General features: G+C 43.5%; 1 protein-coding gene across 1 annotated transcript in view; it reads right to left on the bottom strand.

Annotated features, from left to right (window-relative positions):
- Window positions 1–25371, bottom strand: part of rnf24 (ring finger protein 24) — a 50724-nt gene that overhangs the window by 13848 nt on the left and 11505 nt on the right. The window contains exons 2-3 of the mRNA XM_071388280.1: window positions 7915–8064; window positions 414–456 (exon numbers count right to left, since the gene is read on the bottom strand). Of these exons, the coding sequence (XP_071244381.1) occupies window positions 414–456; window positions 7915–8057 (186 nt within the window). The 5' untranslated portion in view covers window positions 8058–8064. The remainder of the gene's footprint in view (window positions 1–413; window positions 457–7914; window positions 8065–25371) is intronic.

The following is a 25371-nucleotide window of genomic DNA, read 5'->3' as shown; positions in this document are numbered from 1 at the left end:
AGGGATTAAAGGCGCATCAACAAAATCATTACTTTTTCGTGGCAGGTTAGGAGAATTTGCGCAGCAGGGTTAGGATCATTGACGTGGCATGTTAGGAGACTTAGGTTAAGGTTAGGAAAAGGGTACGTGTTAGCTAGTCACAACAGTCCTGCTGACCAGGCGTGGCTGGCTAAAACCGGCCGTACATTTGATAAAAGGGCGAGTCCCTCACTTCCACTGAAAGTAGCCCACCATCCTACTCTGTTGCCTTCTACAGCATGTATATTATGGGTGTGTATTATATAATGTGTATATTCAGCAACAGAGGATTTATAGACTACAGTGACATACTGAGAAAAATAAACCATGTTCATAGTATTGTGTGTGTGCGCACGTGTGAGAGCACGTGTGTGTGTAGACGACAGGCCTCTTACTTGTTTGTATGCATACAGCTCCTTGTGCGCCTGATGCCTTAACCTGCAGGGACAACGCAGAGAAACACAGCATCTCTTCAATTAGTAAAGGAGCCGCTACAACTCCCCAGTTGCACTCACTGTACATTCAGATACAGTGACAAGTCAATAGACCCTGAAACAGGAAGTGAGCAGCTGCATAGATAGAGAGCATTCAGGGCAGCAAAGCATGGCTGATTGAACAATTTCCATTCAAATCTCCAGCAGTGAAATAAAAGCAAGTCAAATTCAACTGTTTAGACGCTGTAGAAACCAGTGGTGTAAAGTCCAAAAGCAAAAATACTTCAAAGTACTACTTAAGTAGTTTTTTGGGGGTATCTGTACCTTTACTATTTATATTTTTGACAACTTACTTTTACTCCACTACATTCCTAAAGAAAGTAGTGTACTTTCTGCTCCTTACATTTTCCCTGACACCCAAAATTACTCGTTACAATTCAAATGCTTAGAAAATGGTCTAATTCACGCACTTATCAAGAGAACATCCCTGGTCATCCTTACTGCCTCTGATCTGTCAGACTCACTAAACACAAATACGTTGTAAATTATGTCTGACAAAATTATTTGTGCCCCGGCTATCCATTAAAAAAAAATTGTGCCGCCTAGTTTGCTTAATATAAGGAATTTGAAATGATTTATACGTTTACTTTTGATACTTAAGTATATTTAAAAACAAATACTTTTAGACTTTTACTCAAGTAGGGTGACTTTCACTTTTCTTTTAAAGTATCTTTACTTTTACTCAAGTATGACAATTGGGTACTTTCTCCACCCCTGGTAGAAACAGACATTGATGACAGTGCTGCAGTTTGGAACTAGTCTGGTCTACATTGGATAAAAAAATATTTTAGTGCTACGAAACTTTCAGGAAACTCACCCCTGTACAATATCTTGACGATGGCAGCCTGGATTCAATCTTAACCTTCATTTATTTATATTTTTCATCTTTAGTTTTGAAGTCATAAATCAATCCACATCCTTTCCTTATGAACTCTTTATACACACACAGTAAATTCTGTCTGTCATCGTAAGTGGTTCCACTTGGCATTTCAAAATGGCTTTCGAATAATGGAATTATTGGAATGAATAATAATGGAATGACCCGAGGTCGGGCAGGGCACCTGTTCTGCCCACAGACCCATTTTATTTCATAACGTGTGTATCCCAAATGGCACCCTATTCCCCATGTGCTCTTGTCCAAAGTAGTGCACTATATATAGGGAATAGGGTGTCATTTGGGACGCATACTGTGTGATAATCACACCCATCTCACAGCTGTGTACCTGTGACATTGAACCCCAATTGCTTTGGCTGCTTCTGACCCCGATGACGCTGTTATACACCTCCCCCCACCAAACCAAAACATAACCTACTTCCCACCCACCTATCAGTACCAAACTCAATCTCACTCAAACGACCTTGTGACGACTTTGACGCAGCACTGGTCAGCAGTCGCGCTGTGTTACAGCTCCTCTGCCACAACTAGGTGGGAATTCCACGCCTCGACACAACTCAATTTAATGTGGGCCTAACCCAGTACTGAATGATGAATGGTCTGGTCCGACCTGGACTGCTTAGACAAAATGTCCGCCAGGTCAAGAGACTAATAGTTTCTCTAAAGCGTAAAAAAAAAAAAAAAAAAGTACCACAACTGACAGCTTGAGGTGGTTATAGCCTAGGATACATCTTTAAACCAATCATCCCTGTTACATGAGTAACTCTTCAGCACCCCCACGGACGCTTTCTGCCAGCGGAACACATGGTTTTATCACCGTCATTCGTTTGAATGCAGCAGGGATGCTTTCCACGTGAGAGTGCCTAACTAACCAGAGCTCCTGACTTTATCGTAGTGGCCTTCGTTTGTTACTGCTGACTAGGCTAGATAGGAGAGACTGATGGGTCATTTGTGGGGGAGAAATGGGAGCTTTACTTTACTACAGTACATATCCCAATAAAACTAAACAGCTTCCTTTCTTGATCTTCTTCCCTTGACCTTTTTTTATTTATTTAACTAGGCAAGTCCGTTAAGATCAAATTGTTATTTACAATGATGGCCTATCCCGGCCAAACCTGGATGCCGCTTGGCCAATTGTGCGCCACCCTATGGGACTCCCAATCACGGTCGGATGTGATGCAGCCTGGACCTTCAACAAGCGACGATGGGTGATAGGACTGGATAGGGCTCGGACATTTTGTTTTCACTTTTAAAGTCCTCTTAGATCAGTGATCAAGGGGATAGAAGACAAGGAAAGGAAACGACTGGGCACATTAACCTTCATCTTTAGTTGGGCAGCTAAAGCCCTTTATGGGAGAGGAGTATTTAGGTCAACTCAAGAGAGAGAGGCAGCCAAGCATAGGGAAGGAAGTTCAAGTCCACATTCTTAAGATAAATAACCCTTTGAAAAGTGTCTGGGCGCGCATCGGTGTGTGAATGGAAAATGACAACTAACTTGAAGAAAGTCAGCCATGAGATAGGCCTAGCTGACAAGCACAAAGCAATCTGAATAGATCCACAAATATTATGAAAACAGTGAGTATATATATACACAAACACACACACCACCCTGTGAACATTTTTACTACGAACAGTCAATATGTAGTGCATTAACATTACACTAGCTTGGATATTAACAGACATTTATAAACAAATAACTATTTTGGTAACTCCCGTTTACACATTTTCCCATCACCTGAAGCAAAAAGGAATATCATAGATAACACCAGTGGTCGGTTTGTATTGTCATACACCAGCCATTCACTTTAGCACAAATCAATGGACAAAAATAAAACATGTTTAATGAAAAAACAGAATTGAAAGACAGTAGGAGGGATATACACAGAGTGTACAAAACATTAGGAACACCTGCTCTTTCCATGACAGACTGATCAGGTGAATCCAAGTAAAAGCTATTATCCCTTATGGATGTCACCTGTTAAATCCACTTCAAAATCAGTGTAGATGATGGGGAGGAGACAGGTTAAAGAAGGAATTTTAAGCCTTGAAACAATTGAGACATGGATTGTGTGTGTGCCAATCAAAAGGTGAATGGGCAAGACAAAAGATTTAAGTGCCTTTGAACAGGGTTTGGTAGTAGGTGCCAGGCACACCAGTTTGAGTGTGTCAAGAACTGCAACACTGCTGGGTTTTTCACGCTTGGGTTTTTCACGCTCGACAGTTTCCCGTGTCTATCAAGAATGGTCCACTGCCCAAAGGACATCCAGCCAACTTCACACAACTTAAGGAAGCATTGGAGTCAACATGGGCCAGCATCCCTGTGGAACGCTTGACACCTTGTAGTCCATGCCCCAACGAATTGAGGCTGTTCTGAGGGCAAAAGGGGGTGCAACTCAATATTAGGAAGGTGTTCCTAATGTTTTGTACACTCAGTGTATAAAAAAATAAAAAAAGAGGGAGAAAAAGAGAAAGATTGAGATACATTAGGTGTTGAAGATTTACCTCCGTTACTAGTAACCTTAACCTCTCGGAGCAGAGCGAGAGGCTGAGGGATCTGTAACACACAGCAGCACAGTTCTAGGAGAGAGACTGACACCTTCTGAAAGAGAGCAGCGGGTAAAGGTGCAGAGACTCCCACTGTGCAAGGGGCAGAGGTCAGAGGTGAGGGGTTGTCAAAGGTGAGGGGCAGGGGGTGATTTGATGAGTGGCCCTGTTAGCATGGTGTGAGGGGGGCGAGATTAAAATGTCGGTAACATTTAGTACAGGGGCCCACAGAAGGGCCACGTGGTGCTTAAGAATGTGATCTTTCCATGGACTCCTATACTAAAATAATGTAACTGACTTCTAAAACAGAAATGTGTGTGTGTGTGTGTGTGTGTGTATGTGTCGCCAGCCACAGGCTTATTTCACGTATGTGTGTGGACTTCGGGACTAACCAAGAGGAGGGAGTCGAGTCTAGCTGTGACGTTCAGCCTCACGTCAAGCTGTCCGAGCTGTGTTTGCTTGGGCCACACCGGGAGAGCGAGCGCTCGCACGTCCGCTCCAGATCCCGACTGGCCTCGTTCCCCTCTCCTTGTCCCATATTTGCCCAGCTTTTAGAGGGTCATCTGTGGACTGGGTGTGAGGAGTAGGGTGAAGTTGACGCAAGATGAGCGTCTATGGGTAGTTTTGCATTTTCCCCACTAATGGTTAAGGTTAGGATTGGGGGAAGCTGATCCTAGATCTGTATCTAGGGGAAACTTCACACTGGAGCCTCGGTATGATGTGAAGGGGGCTAAAGTTAAGACCGGGCTCAGTGTTTCGTCCATCTGTCTCTAAAGGAAATTAAACTTGGTCAAGGCTAATCAAACTGTTTCTGTGCTGTTAATATAAATGGGAAATGTAGCCTATCCAGTGAGGCCTTGTGGTTTTGTGGTGTGTGTGTGGTTGGGTGGGTGGTTATTGTGATTTAGGGAACCATGGGGGCCACAGGTGTTAGAAAGGGAGACCGCATCTTTAGAAGCCTTTCAGAGTAAAAACGTCCGACGTCCCAAATGGCATCCTATTCCCTACACAGTGCTTTACTTTTGACCAGGGCCCATAGGACTCTGCTCAAAAGTAGTGCACTATATAGGGAATAGGGTGCCATTTGGGACAACGACACCATCTTTCATTTTTATATAAATTAACTGGTAAATCAGACCACCTTTTTCCCCCTTTTCTTTTTCCTCCCTGAATTTTAACGTGACACTGCATCAATTTCATAGTTTGTCTTGAGGGGGGGGGCAAAACATCGAAACAAAAGCAGAAACACACTTACCATCTCCCCCCCGCTGGGTTAGGTACAGGGCAGGGTGAATTTGGGTTGAGACACGCTGCTTCTCGCTGCTTTAGGTAAGAAATGCTACAGAGTTCCAACGTTCTTGGCCAATGACCACCTTGATTAGACCAGAGGGGCTAGAGTGGAGAGCCAATAAGATCTCCAGTAAAAAAAAATCGTATTGCAGAGCAATATAATACAGCAAGGTCTGGGACTTCAAACGTGCTGAAGGGACGGGGCCATTCTTTAAGAAGATAATACTAATTTAGTTGTCCACGGTTCAGCCGTGTTGAGCGCTGGTTAACCACTCAGAGCCCTATAGGCCCTGGTCAAAAGTAATGCATTATATAGTGAATAAGATGCCAATTGGAAGCATGCATAAACGGTGCTAGATTTATACCAACATCTATACAGCTGCCCTTGGATTTCCATCTAAGAGAAGAGAGGATGCCTAAGGACTTCACATGAGAAGCACGACACAAGCCTCTTCGAGGTTGGGAGTTGTGGTCGTGATTATGCAGCTAAGCAGCTTTGAATAAGTGTTTCAGCAGGGGAGAACAAGCCTGGATATCATTTTTCTGGTGGGTTTTTTGTTCTCCAGTTCAGATGATCAAGTCAACGATACCTTCTCCAAACTGTGCGGTTGAATCTCTTTTTATAAGCCTTTATGAAAAAAGGGTTAATTTGAAAAGAACATGATAAACACACACAAAATTAAAATTGAATTTAGACCCAATATGCCATACAGTTTCATTAAATCCAGACCACCAAGAAAGGAGTTGTTTAGGCCTAATGACAGCAAATAAGATTGACCCGTCTTGGATAACATGCATTTACTGAGCTTTTAACAAACCTGAGCTTTTAACAAACTAAAGTGGATTTTGGTTTGTTAAAAGACCGAAGCAGACTGTAATAATTTGACCGTTTGGCTAATAATTGGACTAACACGAGCCTCGCTTCAGTTACTTAAGGCATTCATTAAGCGCATGACAGACCTGCCGCTTTTCTGTCCATCTGTGCACTCAACTACTTTAAAACCACTGCTGCAGTTCATTAGTGCATTACATATCGCTGGTTGGTTGTAAAAGCCTTGGAAGCTTTGTTCGGAGCCGCAAAGGTTAGGCTAGGTCATAGTTTGAGTTCAAAACCCTGTTGCCTGAACACATTAGGTAACAGGGCTTACACTTCAGATACAAATCCAGCCTTATTTGCTGCGGACACGATACAAGTCATTTTTTTATATGCAGCTGATGGACTACCGGATTGCCTGGTAGCCCCGCTGAGTGTTGCATGCTGGGAGCCTGAAAATGCACACATTCTAGTCTCATCATCACATCTGATGATAGCAGGCTGGCAACACAGTTTAGCAAGTCCTACAACATGAGCGCCTTTGCTCGATTAAAGTAGCCTAAATGTTCTTCGTTTCGGCTAACTCTGTGTTTCTACCCGTGCTCAAAGCAGGTCTTCAAAGTAAACTAGTGTGAATGGTGAAAAGCCTGTGGCTGCTTCCCAAATTACTCCCAATCCCCTATATAGTGCACTATTTTTGACCAGTGCCAATAGGGCTTTGGTCAAAAGTAGTGTCCTATATAGGGAATATGGTGCCATTTGGGACATTTTGTCACTGACATGGTGGAGAAAAGGATTAAAGAAGTTTCCTTCTCTCCCGAGCTGTACCATCTGCCTGTGTTCCTCTCCTCTCTCATGCTGTTTATCCTTCTGTTCTCACGTCATACTGGCTTAAAGCTGTATTAAAAGCATCACCCTCTTTTATAGGGGAAATATGTTGTCCCCCCTAGTTCCACAAACTACAGCAGAGAGAGAAACGTGCGCTGCTTGGACTGAAGGACACAAATAATCCCTCTAGTACACCGAGTTCTTGTAAAACAGCACGACTAGGCTACTCGTGTTTGGGAGAAAGCCTGAACCATGTTCATTAGGCAGCCCCTATGGGGCTCTGGACAAAAGTATTGCACTATGTAGGGAATAGGGTGCCATTTGGGACGCACAGTGTGCTGTAAAGAGAGCAGACCATCACATGGTGGAACATACCATCCTGGGAGGCGAAACAGGGGGGGGGGGGTGGCCTTGAGTACGACGCTCGAATGGAATCCAACATAAGACCGGTGCCAAAGTATTGGCAGAGTAATGACACCCGAGCAATGCCTTTTTAGTGTATGACTGTGAATTCACTCGCAGTCTGGACGTATTTAACATCTAACTCAGTGGTATGAAAATATCAATAACCAATGTGGTTACAGTGAAAATGCTGCATCTCATATGGGACAAACAAAGTAATTTACTTGACCACTGGTGTTGAGATTAAAAACACTGCGGTCTCATAATTGGATATGCCAAGTCATTCTCGAAGCAATGGATTTAGCCTATGTCAATCAGCTTTGAAGAATCTGTGGTTTATTGCAAACACTTCAGTGTGCTAGCATTAAAAATAATGGCCTCCGTAAACGTTGAAGTGAGGCTTGGTTGATGTCAACATCAAAAAAGTATTGTTGATTTCAATAAAAAAAAATAAAAAAAAAAATGAATGGGGTCAAATATGGGGTCAAACAAATGTAATAACTCCACACTAAGAATCTACACTGTCTGGCACCGTTGGCAAGGAAACCTAAACACAAAGATTTCCAAAGGAGACTATAGAAACTAGGAACTAGCCTACATCCACTAGGACACATCAGTGTTGATCATACCTTATCAAGTAGCAGCAGAAGAGAAGGCTGAGGATGAAGACAAAGATGGCGGTCCCAAACACCACAATGTAGATGTTGAGGGGAAGGTTCTGGAACCCGATATTAGGCATCCTGAAACTGTAGTGCTGGAAATCGGAGCTCATGGATATCCTGCAACGAGAGACACGGATTAGGGGGTGTGATGAAGTGATAGATTGACCGCAGGACTGTATGTGACTACAGGGCTGAGAGAGTGCTGGACAATTTCTCATAGCCAGCAGAAAGCTTTGAAATGGCTTCCAGCCTGCCACACAATGACAATAGGTAGGGTGAATTGACGACAATAGGCCACCACGATCATATCAATTTGTTAGTTGCGTAACGTCACATGCAAAACATTTGATTCGGTCTGACTCTTACTGGGTGTCTGCATAACAGCCAATGGCAACATATTAGCCTAAATTGGGGTTGTCAAGTCATTGAGCAAATCTGTCCAATAATATAGTTTGAGCATTGTGAGCCTTGTATTGCTAGCTACCCACACAGTGGCCTGGGAACATTGGTCCCCATGAAAATCTGTGCCTACTTCTTGTGTCTGTTCCTACGTCTCTAGACTATGGAATATAGGCCTAGATTGTTATTGTAGCTTTAGGCTACCTCTGGGATTCAGCAGCAGGTTTCCTTTTGTTTATGTACTCATTTGTTTACATAGATTTGACATCCATGTAGCCTACTTTACCCATCGACATAACGTCTTTGACAGAACGCTCAGAAAACTAGACACTAAAACAAAAAACATGTAGGCCTATAAGGGATGTAACAACTACGCATTGGTCCCCGGTTCAAATGATTAAGATACACGTGCATCGATCCAAATGTAGCATGGGTCGGGTCATAAAATCGATTAAAATGTTACGAATCGCCGGTTTACATTTTTGTTGTTGTTGCTCATATTCATTTCTTTCTACCTTCCGGAAAAAACCTACAGTAGCATATTTTGTGAGAACATGTGTCCCGTTTCCTCTCCTTAAGTGTTGAAATAACATGTAACTCTGTTGACGGTCATTGATCTAAAAGTCCTTTTGCCGGCCAAACAAACCAAGGCTTTACAGTAGCTTAGTCAAACTGCGCACTGTGAGGTAGGCCTATTCCTGATCTTGTACATCTGTGCGACATCTTCAGCATTCGAATGCTTGTAAAATGGCTAGCGCAATATTAGGCTTTATTAGTAAAATGACAACCAATGTAATTTTCTAGGTTATTGGAACCAAATGCACTGTTGAAAATTGTATTTTACCTGAATAAAATTAAGCTACCGGAGACAACTCCCATCTGAGCTTACATTCGATTTTATTGTTCAAGATCATCATTAGCATTAGTTTTGGTAGTTTTGCTTTAAACAATCAGTATATATGGTGATTGATATAAAGGGTAGGGTAAAGTTGTTAATTTCAGAACAGCACTGCATGTCGAAGCGGGAATTTTTTTTAACATACATTGCTGCTCTAATTTGATAGTGTAGTGGTAGAAGCCCAGTCTCAGCTCAGGTGCTTACATACACCATAGACATATTTTTACACACACATGCACACACCTTTTGGGGTCCAACAATTGATTCCCATTCAAAATCCTATTTTCTCTAACCCTAGAGAAACTTAACGACGAACCCTAAAATAGTGAGGCCCGGCAAAATGTCCTCACAGTTTTAGTTGGTTTACTATTCTTGTGTGGAATTTTGGTACTAACAAGTATATTAAAATGTGTCCACACACACACACCCACCCTACTACTATTGAAGAAAATGAAGAATACAATTCCTGAGTGAGAATGTGTTTGTGTGGTTTACAACTGAAAATCCCCATTCTCCACAGAGGGACATGACTGGACATGCCTAAGAATGAAAAGACGAAAAGAGACCAACAAAAACACACAGAAAAGTTTGGCTATACCGTATGAATTTAGAAAAATCCTCGGTATGGATTTTCCAATACGTTTTTATTTATTTTTTAATACTTGTACATTTTAAATAAATACCTGCAGTCAAGTTGTGAACTGGCTTTTGCCAACTGGCTAATGTTAGCTAGCAAGATCAAGCTTCTTGGTGACAGCAGCAGACAATCCCCTCCTAGATTAAGATCCCTGCGGTCTAATATTTGTTTTGTGCGTGCTCCAAACTGTTTTGACATGCTTGCATGACTTTATGCGCGGTCTTAGTAGAAAATGCATGCACTCGTTAGCGTTTACCTAGCATCCACTATGGGGATTCCTTAGTACTTGTTAGCATTCTGGTAAATAACGTTTTTGGGGACTTTTTTTTTTACGTGTTAAAAAAACATCCCCTTGTGCGCACTACCGGTAATACCGTATATCCCGGGATGACACAGGCACGGTAAGAAGGTAGGAAATCTGGATACCACCCAACCCTAACACACAGTTTACAGTTACACCTCCCTATACAGCCAAGCCAACAGACAAAATAAAACATAAACCCTGCCTTCCACTCACACTGTTTACTTCCAGAAGACACACACTCATTAACCCACACACACACACACTCACCCGCGTGGTGCCTTCATAGTGTTGAGCGGAACCCAATCTTTAAATCTATAACTTTGAGAACGGCAGCGCTTGGAAGAGGAGGAAGCTCAGCCTCTGTTCATTTTCCTATTCCCCTTGCCACACACACACACAACGAACAGTAGTAATAACACCATCACAATTTAGCACCCTCAGTCTCCCTAGCTTAGCCGCTAGGCTGGTATGTGGTCATAAACACTGCTGCCCTCTCGGTGGGGCTTGAATCTGCCCCCTGCTCTGCCAGTATGCAGTGGCTCCACGCCAACCTCTATCAAAACAAGGCCACGACTGGAAAGCCCGGTTATCGCCACTTAACGGGGCTCCCAAACACACTGGGTCCACATGGACCTTTGACATATACATTCCAGAGGCAAAACACACACACACACACACACACACACACACACACACACACACACACACACACACACACACACACACACACACACACACACACACACACACACACACACACACACACACACACACACACACACACACACACACACACACACACACACACACACACACACACACACACACTCTGGGGTAACATGAAACCCATATGTTCAGACCAGGGCCTAAACTGTACTTTTTGGTCCAGCATCCACTGTGGCAGGTAGATAAATATTTTTTGGTCCCTAAAATTACACCAACAAAACATGTATGGAATGTTTCTAAAACAAACGTATTACTAGTAAGAAGTAACGTGGTATATTGTTTAATCTCATTTTTTAACCAAAAGATCACAGATGAGACAAAAATGTTCATGAGGCGGGAGGTTACCGCAAATGCAAGTGAAATGCTCGCACTGTGGAGCCCTGACCTGAGTTCGTTTTAGACCCTGGTTAAGACATTCCGTGTATACAGTCCAATGTAAGTGTTAAGGGGAGATTTACAGTTCAAGGGCATGTAGAAGACCTATAATATGTATGTAGTGTGCGGTTACGTGTGTGCAAATACAGTGCTTTCGGAAAAGTAGACCCCTTGACTTTTAAGCCGCATCTTATGTTACAGCCTTATTCAAAATGTATTAAAATTAAAAAATGTCCTCATAGATCTACACACAATAGCCCATAATGACAAAGTGAAAACAGGTTTAGACATTTCTGCAAATGTATAAAAAAATATTTAAAAAAGTTTGGAACCACCAAGACTCTTCCTAAAGCTGGCCTCCAGGCCAAACTGAGCAGTCGGGGGAGAAGGGCCTTGGTCAGGGAGGTGACCAAGAACCCAATGGTCACTCTGACAAAACTCCAGAGTTCCTCTGTGGAGATGGGAGAACCGTCCAGAAGGACAACCATCTCTGCAACACTCCACCAAATCAGGCCTTTATGGTAGAGTGGCTAGATGGAAGAAAATCAGGAAAAGGCACATGACAGACCACTTGGAATTTGCCAAAGGGCAACTAAAGGACTCACAGACCATGAGAAACAAGATTCTCTGGTCTGTTGAGACCAGATTGAACTATTTGGCCTGAATGCCAAGCGTCACATCTGGAGGAAACCTGGCACCATCTTTACTGTGAAGCATGGTGGTGGCAGCATCATGATGCTGTGGGGATGTTTATCAGTGGCAGGGACTGGGAGACTAGTCAGGATCGAGAGAAAGCTGAACAAAGCAAAATACAGAGAGAATCTTGATGAAAACCTTCTCCAGAGCGCTCAGGACCTCAGACTGGGGCGAAGGTTCACCTTCCAACAGGACAACGACCATAAGCACACAGCCAGGAAAACACAGGAGGGCTTCGGGACAAGTCTCTGAATGTTCTTGAGTGGCCCAGCCAGAGCCCGGACTTGAACCCGACCGAACATCTCTGGAGAGACCCGAAAATAGCTATGCTCCCCATGCAACCTGACAGAGCTTGAGAGGATCTGCAGAGAAGAATGGGAGAAACTCCCCAAATACAGGTTTACCTAGCTTGTAGCGTCATACCCAAGAAGACTTGAGGCTGTAATCTCTGCCAAAAGTGCTTCAACAAAGTATTGAATAAAGGGTCTGAATACCTACGCAAATATGATATTTCCTTTTTTTATTTTTCATACATTGGCAAAAAAACGATGTTTTTTGCTTTGTAATTATGGGATATTTTGTGTAGATTGATGAGAATAAAAAAAAAAAAATCTATTCTAGAGTAAGGCTATAACGTAACAAATGTGGAAAAAGTCAAGGGGTCTGATTTTTTTCCGATTGCACTGTATGTTTGTACACTACATGACCAAAAGAATGCTCATCGAACATCTCATTCCAAAATCACGGGGATTAATATGGAGTTTGTCCCCCCTTTGCTACTATAACAGCCTCCACTCTTCTGGGAAGGCTTTCCACTATACGTTGGGGACTTGCTTCCATTCAGCCACAATCGTATTAGTGAGGTCAGCACTGATGCTGGGCAATTAGGCCCGCAGTCGGCGTTCAAATTTATGGGGTTGAGGTCAGGGCTCTGTGCAGACCAGTCAAGTTCTTCCACACCGATCTCGACAAACCATTTCTGTATGGACCTCGCTTCGTTACATGCTGAAACAGAAAAGGGCCTTCCCCAAACTGTTGCAACAAAGTTGGAAGCACAGAATCTAGAATGCTGTAGCGTTAAAATATCCCTTCACTGGAACTAAGGGCCCGAACCACGAAATACAGGCCCAGACCATTATTCCTCCTCCATTAAACTTTAGTTGGACGATGTATTTGGGCAGGTGGCGTTCTCCTAGCATCCGCCAAACCAGATTTGTCTGTCGGACTGCCAGATGGTGAAGCGTGATTCATCATTCCAGAGAACGTGTTTCCACTGCTCGAATGGCGGCGAGCTTGTGCCATTGGCATTGCGCATGGTGATATTAGGCTTGTGTGTGGCTGCTCGGCCATGGAAAACTATTTCATGAAGCTCCCGACAAACAGTTATTGGGCTGACGTTGCTTCCAGAGGCAGTTTGAAACTCGGTGGTGTGTGTTGCAACCGAGGACAGGCGCTGCGCGCTTCAGCACTCGGTGGTCCCGTTCTGTGAGCGTGTGTGGCCTGCCACTTTGCGGCTGAGCCGTTGTTGCTCCTAGACGTTTCCATTTCACAATAACAGCACTTACAGTTGACTGGGGCAGGTCTAGCAGAGCAGAAATTTGAACTGACTTGTTGGAAAGGTGGTATCCTATTATGGTACCATGTTGAAAGTCACTGAGCTCTTCAGTAAGACCATTCTACTGCCAATGTTTGTCTATGGAGATTGCATGGCTGTGTGCTCGATTTTATACACCTGACAGCAACAGGTGTGGCTGAAATAGCCGAAACCACAAATTTGAAGGAGTGTCGACATACTGTACGTATACACTATATATACACAAAAGTACGTATGTATGTAGTGCATGCGGGGGGTGTATAGGATTAACCCTTCCCTCCCAGAAGGCTCTAAGGATCCACCAGCTGTCTGTGGTATCCTACAGTAGGCTAAGTGCAGTGTTTCACCTAGCCTGCCGTCCTCTCACTCTGAAAAAAAACACCAGTGTCCTCTGACAGCTTTCCATGCATCTGCCCTCAAGCACGGATCCAAGGTATTTTTTTATTTATAAAATGTATATACAGTGGGGAGAACAAGTATTTGATACACTGCCGATTTTGCAGGTTTTCCTACTTACAAAGCATGTAGAGGTCTGTAATTTTTTATCATAGGTACACTTCAACTGTGAGAGACGGAATCTAAAACAAAAATCCAGAAAATCACATTGTATGATTTTTAAGTAATTAATTTGCATTTTATTGCATGACATAAGTATTTGATCACCTACCAACCAGTAAGAATTCCGGCTCTCACAGACCTGTTAGTTTTTTTGATTTAATTAGATCAACATATGTACGCACACTCACACACACAAGCACACCAGAGCAGGCTTGCTGAGACAAACGCCGTTTCTGTCCAGGCTGGCAGAGCCACGCGTCGTTACACAACACCCACCGGGCAAACATTGTTGGGTGGGTGCCAAGGCCACGGCAGGTAGATACGATCACTCACCTCTTTATGAAGGCACTGTTTTAACTTATCATGACGGAAGTAGACTAGGAGGTGTATGTGTGTTTGTGTGGAGGAGCAGTTTGTTTTTACGACTGGTGCTCCTGGTAGTATACTGTGATTTGGTTCAGAGTTTTATGACTGACCATTAGACGACTTGCGGTCATTAAAGCTTAGCCTATCTGTTTTTTTTACTGATTAACAGGCTAGGCGGTGTCAGAGGAAGGCCCCCCTAGTCATAGACTGTTCTCTCTGCTACCGCACGGCAAGCGGTATCGGAGCGCCAAGTCTAGTTCCAAGAGGCTTCTAAACAGCTTCTACCCCCAAGCCATGAGACTCCTGAACAGCTAATCAAATGGCTACCCAGACTATTTGCACCCCCCCCCCCCCTCTTCTAGGCTGCTGCTACGCCGCTATTATCTATGCAGTCACTTTAATAACTCAACCTACATGTACATATAACCTAAATTAACTCGACTAACCAGAGCCCCTGCAATATTGCCTCGCGATTGTTATTTTACTGCTGCTCTTTAATTGTCTGTTACTTTTCTTTTTCTTCCTTTCTTTTTTTTAAGGTATTTTTCTTAAAACTGCATTGTTGGTTCGGGGCTTGTAAGTAAGCATTTCACTGTAAGGTCTACACCGGTTGTATTCGGCGAGTGACAAATAAAATTGGATTTGCTACAAGAGGACTTGAATCACATAGACCATTTCAGTCCATGACAATCCATGACAAACTGTCCTCTGCCCCTGACTATCATCTCAAAATGGTGGACTTCTTACCACTACATTCCCCAACATCGAGCCTATTACAGTAAGCACGTTTGATGTTAAGTTGATTAAATAGATACATTTTCACTGCACGGGTGTTGACACACAGAGGACGAACAGTACACGGCTTTGATCCAATTGATGTAAGATCTGGGAGTGCAGGTCTAGGCCTAAATGTCAACGTAGCAGCAAAGTTGCCAAGCTGCTGTTGAAGTAGGGTGGGTTGGGGTAAGGAGGGGGGGTTGGGGAACGGGCAGGGAAGAGAGGATTTTAAAACGTCTCTCTTGGGGATCTCGTCCAAGGTGATTTATAGAATCCCTCCCAGAACCCCTTCCTCCCCTCGTTGTGTCGCAGGCCCCTGTCCACCATCGACCCCCTGCTAATGGAAAGTATCAGGATACGCTCAGCTAGATGGTCCCGGGTACACCCCGTCGTCCCGGTAACCCTACCCCGTCGCGGTAAACAACCGACATCGTCCACAAAAGGCGTGATTCAGGTGTCACTCAGGGCTGTATGTTGTCCCGCTATTGAATGGAGCAAGAAAAATGAGAAGAAAATACACTATCGGGAGTCCTAATTCATCCCTTTTAAATTCTGACACTGACCATCTCCTCAATTCTGCCACCGACTGCTTTCTGAAAGACATTTTCTTCTTTCATCACTGGGGTTTCTATTTAGGTCTATACAGCAGGATGTCGAAGAAGCCGAGGAAGTTGAGTAACCGGTCCAGAGCCCGTGCCTCTCAGTACTGACAGGGAAGGTCAGAAAGACAGACAAACTCTGAAATGGGCACTGACAGCCAGACAGAGACACCGACAGGTAGGGAGTCTACGATCTACAGCCAGCTACTCTGTGGGGCTGAAACACACAAATGCCTACAAATAAAACGCACACTCACAAACTCACTCCAGAGATCATGCGACCTCACGACGTGGACCTTTATTCACATGTCCCTTGTTTGTACTGAATCAGGCCACTGAGGGAAAAAATCCAATGTACACTTCTCTTGCCTCCACACAGTGCCAGAACAAAGCCAATTGAACTGACAGTCAGTGTGACAGGACTATTGACCCTATAAATGACAGAATCTACCGCTCGCACACCACTGCCCTCAAAGAAAAGCACAAACGTCACAGAAAAGTACCTAAAATATCCTACAAAAAGGGCCTGAAAATTCCCTAGCTCCTACTTCTTCTCATCTCTGAACTGCCTTTCGGTTACTGGCCCAACGCTCTAACCACTAGGCTACCTGCCACCCCAAAGTAAGGGGAGCATCTAGTGAGTATGGGGTTACTGAACCGATTTTTTTCAACGATATAGTCTAAACGAATGCTGTAACGATTCAAATGTATTTGGCTAAGCACCATAAAACCACAGAGGTGTTGCATAGGAAGTGAGACATGCCTTGTTTGCACACACACACACACTCTCTCAAAGCACTCTGGAGTGCCTCTCAGCCATTGTCCAGCAGCCACTAACCAGCAGCCATCCTCACAAATCATCTAAAGAGGAAACAGATGGGACAAAACATTTCTTAACCCAAACAATGCCTAGCCTAGCTAATGCCAACACACACAGTAGCCAAAGCCTAGTTAATGCCAAATTGTTTTGCAATAAAACTACCCTGCTTTATTGATTACAATTTAGTCTAGTCAGACAAGACTGAAGGATAATGTCCAATCCCAAAGCCTTGACCTGAGCAAAAGTTCTAATATTCACACAGTGGTTTGCCTACACAAATACACATGCAAAGACGGTGCGTTTCTTATATCACAGACTGAACAGTGAAGTCCCAGTCAGACATGTTTTGGGTGCGGGGAAACAAGAACCTTAATAATACCACCACTGAGGGAAGGCAGTTTCTCTAGTTAAAGTAGTGTTTCTTATACATGTCCTTGGGCACTTTCCCCACATTTGATCGATTCCACCGCTTGCACACCTGATCCAACTAGTGAAGGGCTTGATGATGATGGCTTGTTGACCAGCTGAATTAAGGTGTGTTCGTACTGGAATAGATTGCATATGTGGATCGCCTGAGGCTCCCAGGACGAGGACTAGTATGAGAAACACTTGACTAGAGTCTGCCCAGTGATAAGGGATCTGATTTCCCTGGCTGGGACTGGGTGACCTCAGGGCGAGGCCTCTGTAGTTTTCCCCTCGTTGCCTCCATGCGTCTGTCACATGGATCTGCCCGCTGGTTCCTGGATTGCACCAGAGTAACCGCCCAAATGGTAGGATGTTAGTTACCATGTGGGTAGTCTGGGGATTATTGTGCAAGTTAATGTCCTTATTTTTGGAGGGGAGTGGTGGTGTAAGTGGGGTTTACTGGCAAGCTGTACCATTTAAACTGTTGGTTATCTCCACATTACAGGTATTCAATTCATACAGCCATGAAGGAGCTATCTTTAGTGTGCATTCCTGGTTGCCTGTCCCCCCCCCCAGCAATAAATGTAATGGCTAAATTTGACACAAGTGTTGAAAAATCATTGCTTTCATACCTCAATCTGTCCGAATACTCCACAACCCGAGATACCCTTTGAAAGGCTCTAACAAAATTACCCTCCTTTTCTCCCTTGCATAGCCCGTGGCTTTCACTAATCACATTACAAGCCGGCATGGGGCCGTAATACCATATCCACTCTGAGCCGTGCTGTTGCGGCAAACTAAGGAACCCCAGAGCAGAGCACATTGCCTTACACTGGACCTAAAATTAGAGTTGCGTGGAAGTCCCTCCCACCAGATAGCAGCCAAGTAGATAGAAAGTGAAAGAAGAATCCTCTTTGCATCATTCCAGTAATTTTCCATTGCATTGGACAGGGTCTAATACTAAGAGACAGGAATGGTCCAAAGCGGGGTAAGTCAGTGGTTTATCTAGACACAACATCCATTTTCCAACCCCCCATGGTCAATAACCTGAATGTGACATTCAGGCAAAACATATTGAGCTGGGGTTTTTTCCCTGAAGCGCTCTTACAGAATGGTTGATCAATTTGCTAGCGGACAAATCACATGTCCTGATGATGACCAACTTAACCTTTGAACCTCCACCCACAGATTCATTTTTGAGGATTTCTTCTCCGTCGCAACATCTGGGATTTAAGGGAAACTGACAGTCACTACCGCATGTGACTAGGAAGCACAAGATCACAAAATGTTTTCATTTGAATTTGTTAAGGTATCCTATGGTAAAAGGTCTTCATGGTGGTTAGAGTACGCTCAATGGAGGAAGAGATTCACCAAACATGGCAGGTTGAAACATTATGAAGGAACATCAGAAAAGTCACTACAGTAGTTCACTAACTGTCATAGACAGTAGTGCAACACGTTCACACTAAATCAGGCTTTCACCCGCTTTGTCGAGGATGAAATCTTCCTTGAGAAATCAAGTTGAAAAAGCAGTTCTACAAACTCCAGTTTTATAGTTTTGGTTCAGAACACATGCTTTTGTATGACACCCCCCCCCCCTTTTGTATTAAAATAGCTGACTGTTTCCAGTGTTTCACAGAGGGCTTGTGGCGAGCCCCCTGCACCCGAAACAAAGGCCGCTATCTGATTCTGAAGTGGAAATTTCCACTGGCAGCTACAGCCAGCCATGATTTGCACATTTGAAACATAATATGCCAAAGGGCAACACCAAACCAGAGGCCTCGAGCAGAAGGCAGAGCTCCATACGCGGCAGCAGTCAGGCTTGGGGCTGTTCAAAACACTGCCCGTCATGACTCACCACTACCACATCAGTCAGCGTTTGTTTAATTGAGCTTGTAGCCCAAATTCCCAACATGGGGGCAGTAGCATTATCAGGGCTTTAGAAGTAATTGGAATCGTCACAGCTTAGGCTAAAAGTACATGCAATCGTTCCTAGTCATTGTGACACCAGTTGTGAGCTAATCTGGGAACCGACCCAGTAAGTCAGCCCTGACGCAGAAGACTCACAAAGCTTACCTGGGGATACATCCTATACATCTGTCATTTAGGCCCTTTCTAAAGTGGAAACCTTAGAAAAACTCCACTTTGTTCTCTTTTAGCCAGCGGGACAATATGAGTGGTTGGTTTTGTTCACCGAGGGGGAGAGACACTGCGATAGAGATAAACAGGCGTCCCAGCGATCCGGGGAGAAAACATAACAGTGCTGTTCCCTCAGGTAATGAAATGTGTGTTGGGAAAAAAAGAAAGCTTGTTTTTCTGCACAGTTGATGCCAAGTTCTGCAATAAACTAGGTCAGACAGTAACTTTAACTTTAGTTCCAGAGATGTAGCTGTGGTGGCGGAGGGTAGAGAATGCGCTTCGATAGGAGCGAACAAGGTCAACCTCCGGGATGTTCCTGGCAAAAAATGTTTTTTCTGCCAGCGTTTTTTCGGGCCACTTAATTAAAAAATAAAATAAAAAATATTTCTGTGTAAACTTAAACAACTGAAACTAGATAAAGTATGATGGACCTTTCTCATATATCTATATCTATATCTATATAATTTTTTATTATAATCTTTGAGAACTAAAAAAAAAATCACCAAAATAAAAACTAGACAGTCAGGGAGAATTGAAAATGACGAAAACAATGAATTTAGCAGTATTGATTTTGTTTGCGCAAAAAAACACACCATTAGCCATGGCAAAGTGCATAGAATTGCAGGACATTTGCTTTAAAATGGCAACATTTTCTGTCAATTCAATGGCAAAATGTGCAGAATTACTGAAAATGTGCTTTAAAACTGCAAAAAGTTCTCAGCTCCATGGAGAAAGTATTAGAATGACAGGAAATTGGCAGAAAAAAAGTTCCTCTACACCGCCAAGATGGGGGTCTCTAAAATGTTCTCATTGCCATGCCCCAGTTCCAAGATGATTGACAAGAAAAGTATCGTCCAACCCATCGGGTATCTCACTGCACCCTCGTATGCCATGTCCTGAAATATACAGACAGACGGATTAAAAGTAGGCCCAAATGTACATACTTCTGACTGCCAACTATAACTTTTGGACTCTATAATGACTGTTGTGCTGTATAATTTGCGAATTGTCTAGTAATAAATCCAAACATTAGTTTATCCTGGATTAAGCATTTTCGTTAACTAATTTCGTTAGTTATGTTCCAACATTCCCTCCATCTTGTGACATCAGTTCTTTAAATCTTGTTCTAATAGTTTCTATTTTTTTATCAGTTGGATAGGCTCTCTGCAGTTTTGTGCATCTTCCCTATCATATGAATATCCTTTTCTGACTCAAATAGGATTCCCTCAAGATTGTGCTGGTGCCCAAATTATTTCAAATCTACATTTCTTGATATGAAACTTTCAAGTTGCATGTATTTGAAAATATCGACATTGGTCAGTCCAAAATTGCTTTTTAATTCTGTCATGGAAATAACTTTATTTCCTATTGCCAAGTCCTTTACGGTTTCTATGCCTTTTAGTTTTCCAGGTGGACCAACTTATCTGTGGATTCTGAAAATCTATCCAAGGATTGCATTTTTAATTGTACCATATCCAAAGCCAGCATTCACAATAACATAAGCCTATGGTGTAAGATTATGCTACTGTTTCTATAGCCTATCTTTAACAGATGGCACTGAATCAATGGAACAGACATTGTGTCATTGCCTCATTTGGTATCAGATGTCAGGATACGGAGGGCAGATGCCTCAATTCCCAGAATTAAACCAGGGAATACGCCAAGTGGGTCACATCAACAGACCAATGCATTCTTAGAGATAGCAAAGGTCAGTTGGTTTTGGCGAAAACATTGCTAGAGTGACTTTTAGAAGAAACTTTGCAACAGAACCGAGGCTGTTGAAACCATAGACCCCTGTACGGTCTATAGACCCCTGTACGGTCTTCTTCAGGGGCCTTCTTGAGCGTCTCAGATTAGGAGTACTGATCTAGGATCAGGACCCTTTAGTGCTGGGAATTGCCAGGGACCTAAAGATACAATAGTATCATGATACTTCGGTGCCGATACAAAATGTGTTCCAATTCTCACAATTCTACATGTATTGCTATTCAATACTGTGATCTTATTGCGACTCGATGTGCCAAACAATATTGCTCACCATATGTCTGCTGCAGAGGGACGAGAGAGCCATGAGAAAACAAGTTTTGATCAGTGCTGAAAACAAAATATACTGCGTTCTGGTGCAGGTACAGCCAACTACCGCAAACATCATTTTGCACTATTGTCAAAAATAATATCCCGATACGAAACTATCACTAGGACCCATGATCTAGGATCAGGTCCTATTCATTAGAATGGAAGGCAAAACTGATCCTAGATCAGCACTCCTACTCTGAGATGATTTTTGAATACGGGACCAGAACTGCATGGCAGACAGTCTATATTCCCTGCGTGTGAGCCGGGCAGCAGGATTAATCTTCTAACCCATGACCCAGGGCAACAGTGTTGCTCCTGCGGCTAATTAATCCACTTTACCCAGAGGGCTGATCTGGGGCTGTGCTGTGGGATCAGCCTCACTGACACCGACTCGGACTCAATGGCTTTGGAGCCAGATGGGCAAGAGACTGAGGCCCGTCTTAAGGTGGGACACTGGCTGCATGTCTTGAGGTGGGACACTGACCTGGATGCATGACCGACATTGATAGTGACTTTATTAGAGGCAGGTGAGATGCAAAAAAATGGCATAGAACCCACCTTGATGACTGACATTGGCTTTCATATCTGTAGTTTTGTGAGACACCGATAATGACAAGGGATATAGAGCCATAAGGCCCATATTTGTCTACTTTAAAAACGAAAATAAGGTGTTTTTCATACCTTTCTGCATTTCTTTTTCACACTCTCCCTCCTATGGCCAGCAGTCAAACACTTCTCTCCACCTCTTCCTTTTAGCTTTGCTCGTTCTTCTTCGGTGGGCTCAGACAGTAACACAAGCTGGTACAAACAAGCGGGGAACTGACACCCACAGCTGCCGCATGTAGCCCCCCCCCTCTTCCTCCTCCCTCCTGCAATCCAGCACTAGGCCTACATTTTCAGGGAGGAATTACTCTCTTCTTACACCTCTCTCTCTCTCTCTCGTCTCATAAACATGGGACATATTTAAAACAGCCCTACTTTTTGGTGGTGGCCCCTGGTTTCGCACCTTAAACCATGTGTATGTGGTTACACGTCCTGTTTGGGCATCTGCCCACCTGCATACACACACATAATAATTGACTGACTATTGGGTGACTTGTTCAAAGCCAGGGGATCAAACTCTCCTATGTTTCTAAATGGGAGTTTAAACGGTCACTCAGGCCACAACCCAGCTACCTTTCAGCTATAATTGAACATTTTCTAACTTTTAAGCTAAACGTGGGCTACTTTTCATCCCAATTAGCCTACTATGTTAGTTCTTAGACATAGGCTTTTCGTTTGAGGATATAATAGACCAAATCATGTGGGTCAGATTCAGTAAACACAATACTAGGCTTATGTAGATGTTCTGCAAATGGTCTACTTGCTTTTCATTTCAATGAGATGATAGAAACAAGAGCCCTGCTGAAAACAGAGTCCGGGGTCGCTAAATAAAACCTGTGGTCATGTGACGAGTGAGTGGGCAGACTAAGGCCCGACAACAACTTGGCAATGCTTGGCAAAGCCAAAACACAAAACATAAATCCAACACAACGACTCAATATCAATGCGTTTGTTGGCTGAACTTCTGAATATATAGTATAGCATTAACGTGATCGGACGAGTCAAGCGCCTACTATACAAATACAAAGAGCGAGACAAGAACGGATATAAACATGGCATCGATATCAACATCTCTACACCTAAGAATAGTTGCACATACACTCGTGGGAACTTGTGGGATAAAGATGCCTAATTGATTACCCGTGGTGGACAGATGGGACTGAACATGACACATTAATCAAGGTCTAATGAAGCAAAGCCCTGGCTCAGCAGCACTCTCAAAGGCACGACCACCTTGTCCTTGAGCATCGTCCAGATGTTGGCATACACAGCAAGCCACTGGCTGGCACAAATGACAACAAAAACGAGCGTTAAGAAAGCTAAAATGGAAATTAATTAAAATGTTCACATTTTCAAACCAGGTTTAATCAGGATTAGGCTACAAGTCAACACTGAGGAAATTAATGTTCTGATGTAGGCCTTTTGACCTAGGCCCTAATTGTGTTTGTGCTTGCCCACTACGGGACCTCCTCGCTACAATTCCATCACAAAGAAGACATTCCAACATGTCAAATAAGTTAAGACTAGTACTTCCTGAAATACATTTGATATTTTAGTAATTTAGCAGACGCTCTTATCCAGAGCGACTTACAGGAGCAATTAGGGTTAAGTGCCTGGCTCAGGAGCACAGCAACACATTTTCCACCTAGTCGGCTTTCGGTTACTGGCCCAGCGCTCTTAAGCGCTAGGCTACCTGCCGCCCTGACAAGACAGACGAATGACAAGAGACCGACGACATTAGACAAAACTGTCTCAGAACAGAAATCGCATCTGAGGCACGTGGCATAATACTATTGCACGTTCATTGGGCAATACTACCTAGCACTAAGCCAAGCCAGGGGATGTGTGTGTGTGTGTGTGTGTGTGTGTGTGTGTGTGTGTGTGTGTGTGTGTGTGTGTGTGTGTGTGTGTGTGTGTGTGTGTGTGTGAGAAAGAGAGGGACCATTCATTCCTTGGGGCTGATTTTATCGTCCGACTGCTATAAAAGGCCTATGAGATGACTGCCTCACATCTGTGGCTGCTTAACCGTTAAGTAAGCTTGGTTGCATCAAAAAAGGGGATTGTAATTTTGTGTACGATAGGATGCTAAATGGTAACACTGTTATTAAGCTGGTGCCCAAATTCCTTGTTTACGACTGGAGAATGTGGTTACCCAACTGAAGTCAGGGATGTTGTGTCTATTGTTTCTCCACTGTACCCACTGTACCACGTTGAATTGGGTATAGTCAAGATTAGGGATGGGCATGAGTAATCGCGTACTAGAACTAACGTCAAAGCTAAATTTAACCAGAGATAAAAAAATATATACACTACCGTTCAAAAGTTTGGGGTCACTTTTATTTTTTTAATTTTTATTTTACCGTTATTTTACCAGGTAAGTTGACTGAGAACACGTTCTCATTTGCAGCAACGACCTGGGGAATAGTTACAGGGGAGAGGAGGGGGATGAATGAGCCAATTGTAAACACTTAGAAATGTCCTTGTTTTTGAAAGAAAAGCACATTTTTTGTCCATTAAAATAACATCAAATTGATCAAAGATACAGTGTAGACATTGTTAATGTTGTAAATGACTATTGTAGCTGGAAACGGCTGATTTTTAATGGAATATCTACATCATCAACCATCACTCCGGTGTTCCAATAGCACGTTGTGTTAGCTAATCCAAGTTTAGCATTTTAAAAAGGCTAATTGACCATTAGAAAACCCTTTTGCAATTATGTTAGCACAGTTGAAAACTGTTGTTCTGATTTAAAGAAGCAATAAAACAAGCCTTCTTTAGACTAGTTGAGTATCTGAAGCATCAGATACGCACCACCTCTACGCAGACGACACCATTCTGAATACTCTCCTTCCGTGGCCTCCATCTGCTCTTAAATACAAGTTAAACTAAATGCATGCTCTTCAACCGATCGCTGCCTGCACCTGCCCGCCCATCCAGCATCACTACTCTGGACGGTTCTGACTTAGAATATGTGGACAACTACAAATACCTAGGTGTCTGGTTAGACTGTAAACTCTCCTTCCAGATTCACATCAATCATCATCAAGCCAACAAAGCATCCTTCACTCATGCTGCCAAACATACCCTCGTAAAACTGACCATCCTACCGATCCTCGACTTCGGCGATATCATTTACAAAATAGCCTCCAATACCCTACTCGATAAATTGGATGCAGTCTATCACAGCGCCATCCGTTTTGTCACCAAAGCCCCATATACTACCCACCATTGCGACCTGTACGCTCTCGTTGGCTGGCCCTCGCTTCATACTCGTCGCCAAACCCACTGGCTCCAGGTCATCTACAAGACCCTGCTAGGTAAAGTCCCTCCTTATCTCAGCTCGCTGGTCACCATAGCAGCACCCACCTGTAGCACGCGCTCCAGCAGGTATATCTCTCTGGTCACCCCCAAAGCCAATTCCTCCTTTGGCCGCCTCTCCTTCCAGTTCT

The sequence above is a fragment of the Salvelinus alpinus genome, chromosome 39, assembly GCF_045679555.1.
Source record: "Salvelinus alpinus chromosome 39, SLU_Salpinus.1, whole genome shotgun sequence".
In the NCBI taxonomy this organism is placed as follows: domain Eukaryota; kingdom Metazoa; phylum Chordata; class Actinopteri; order Salmoniformes; family Salmonidae; genus Salvelinus; species Salvelinus alpinus.
The sequence above is the reverse complement of the archived record's forward strand: the minus strand, read 5'-3'. Positions and strand labels throughout refer to the sequence as shown.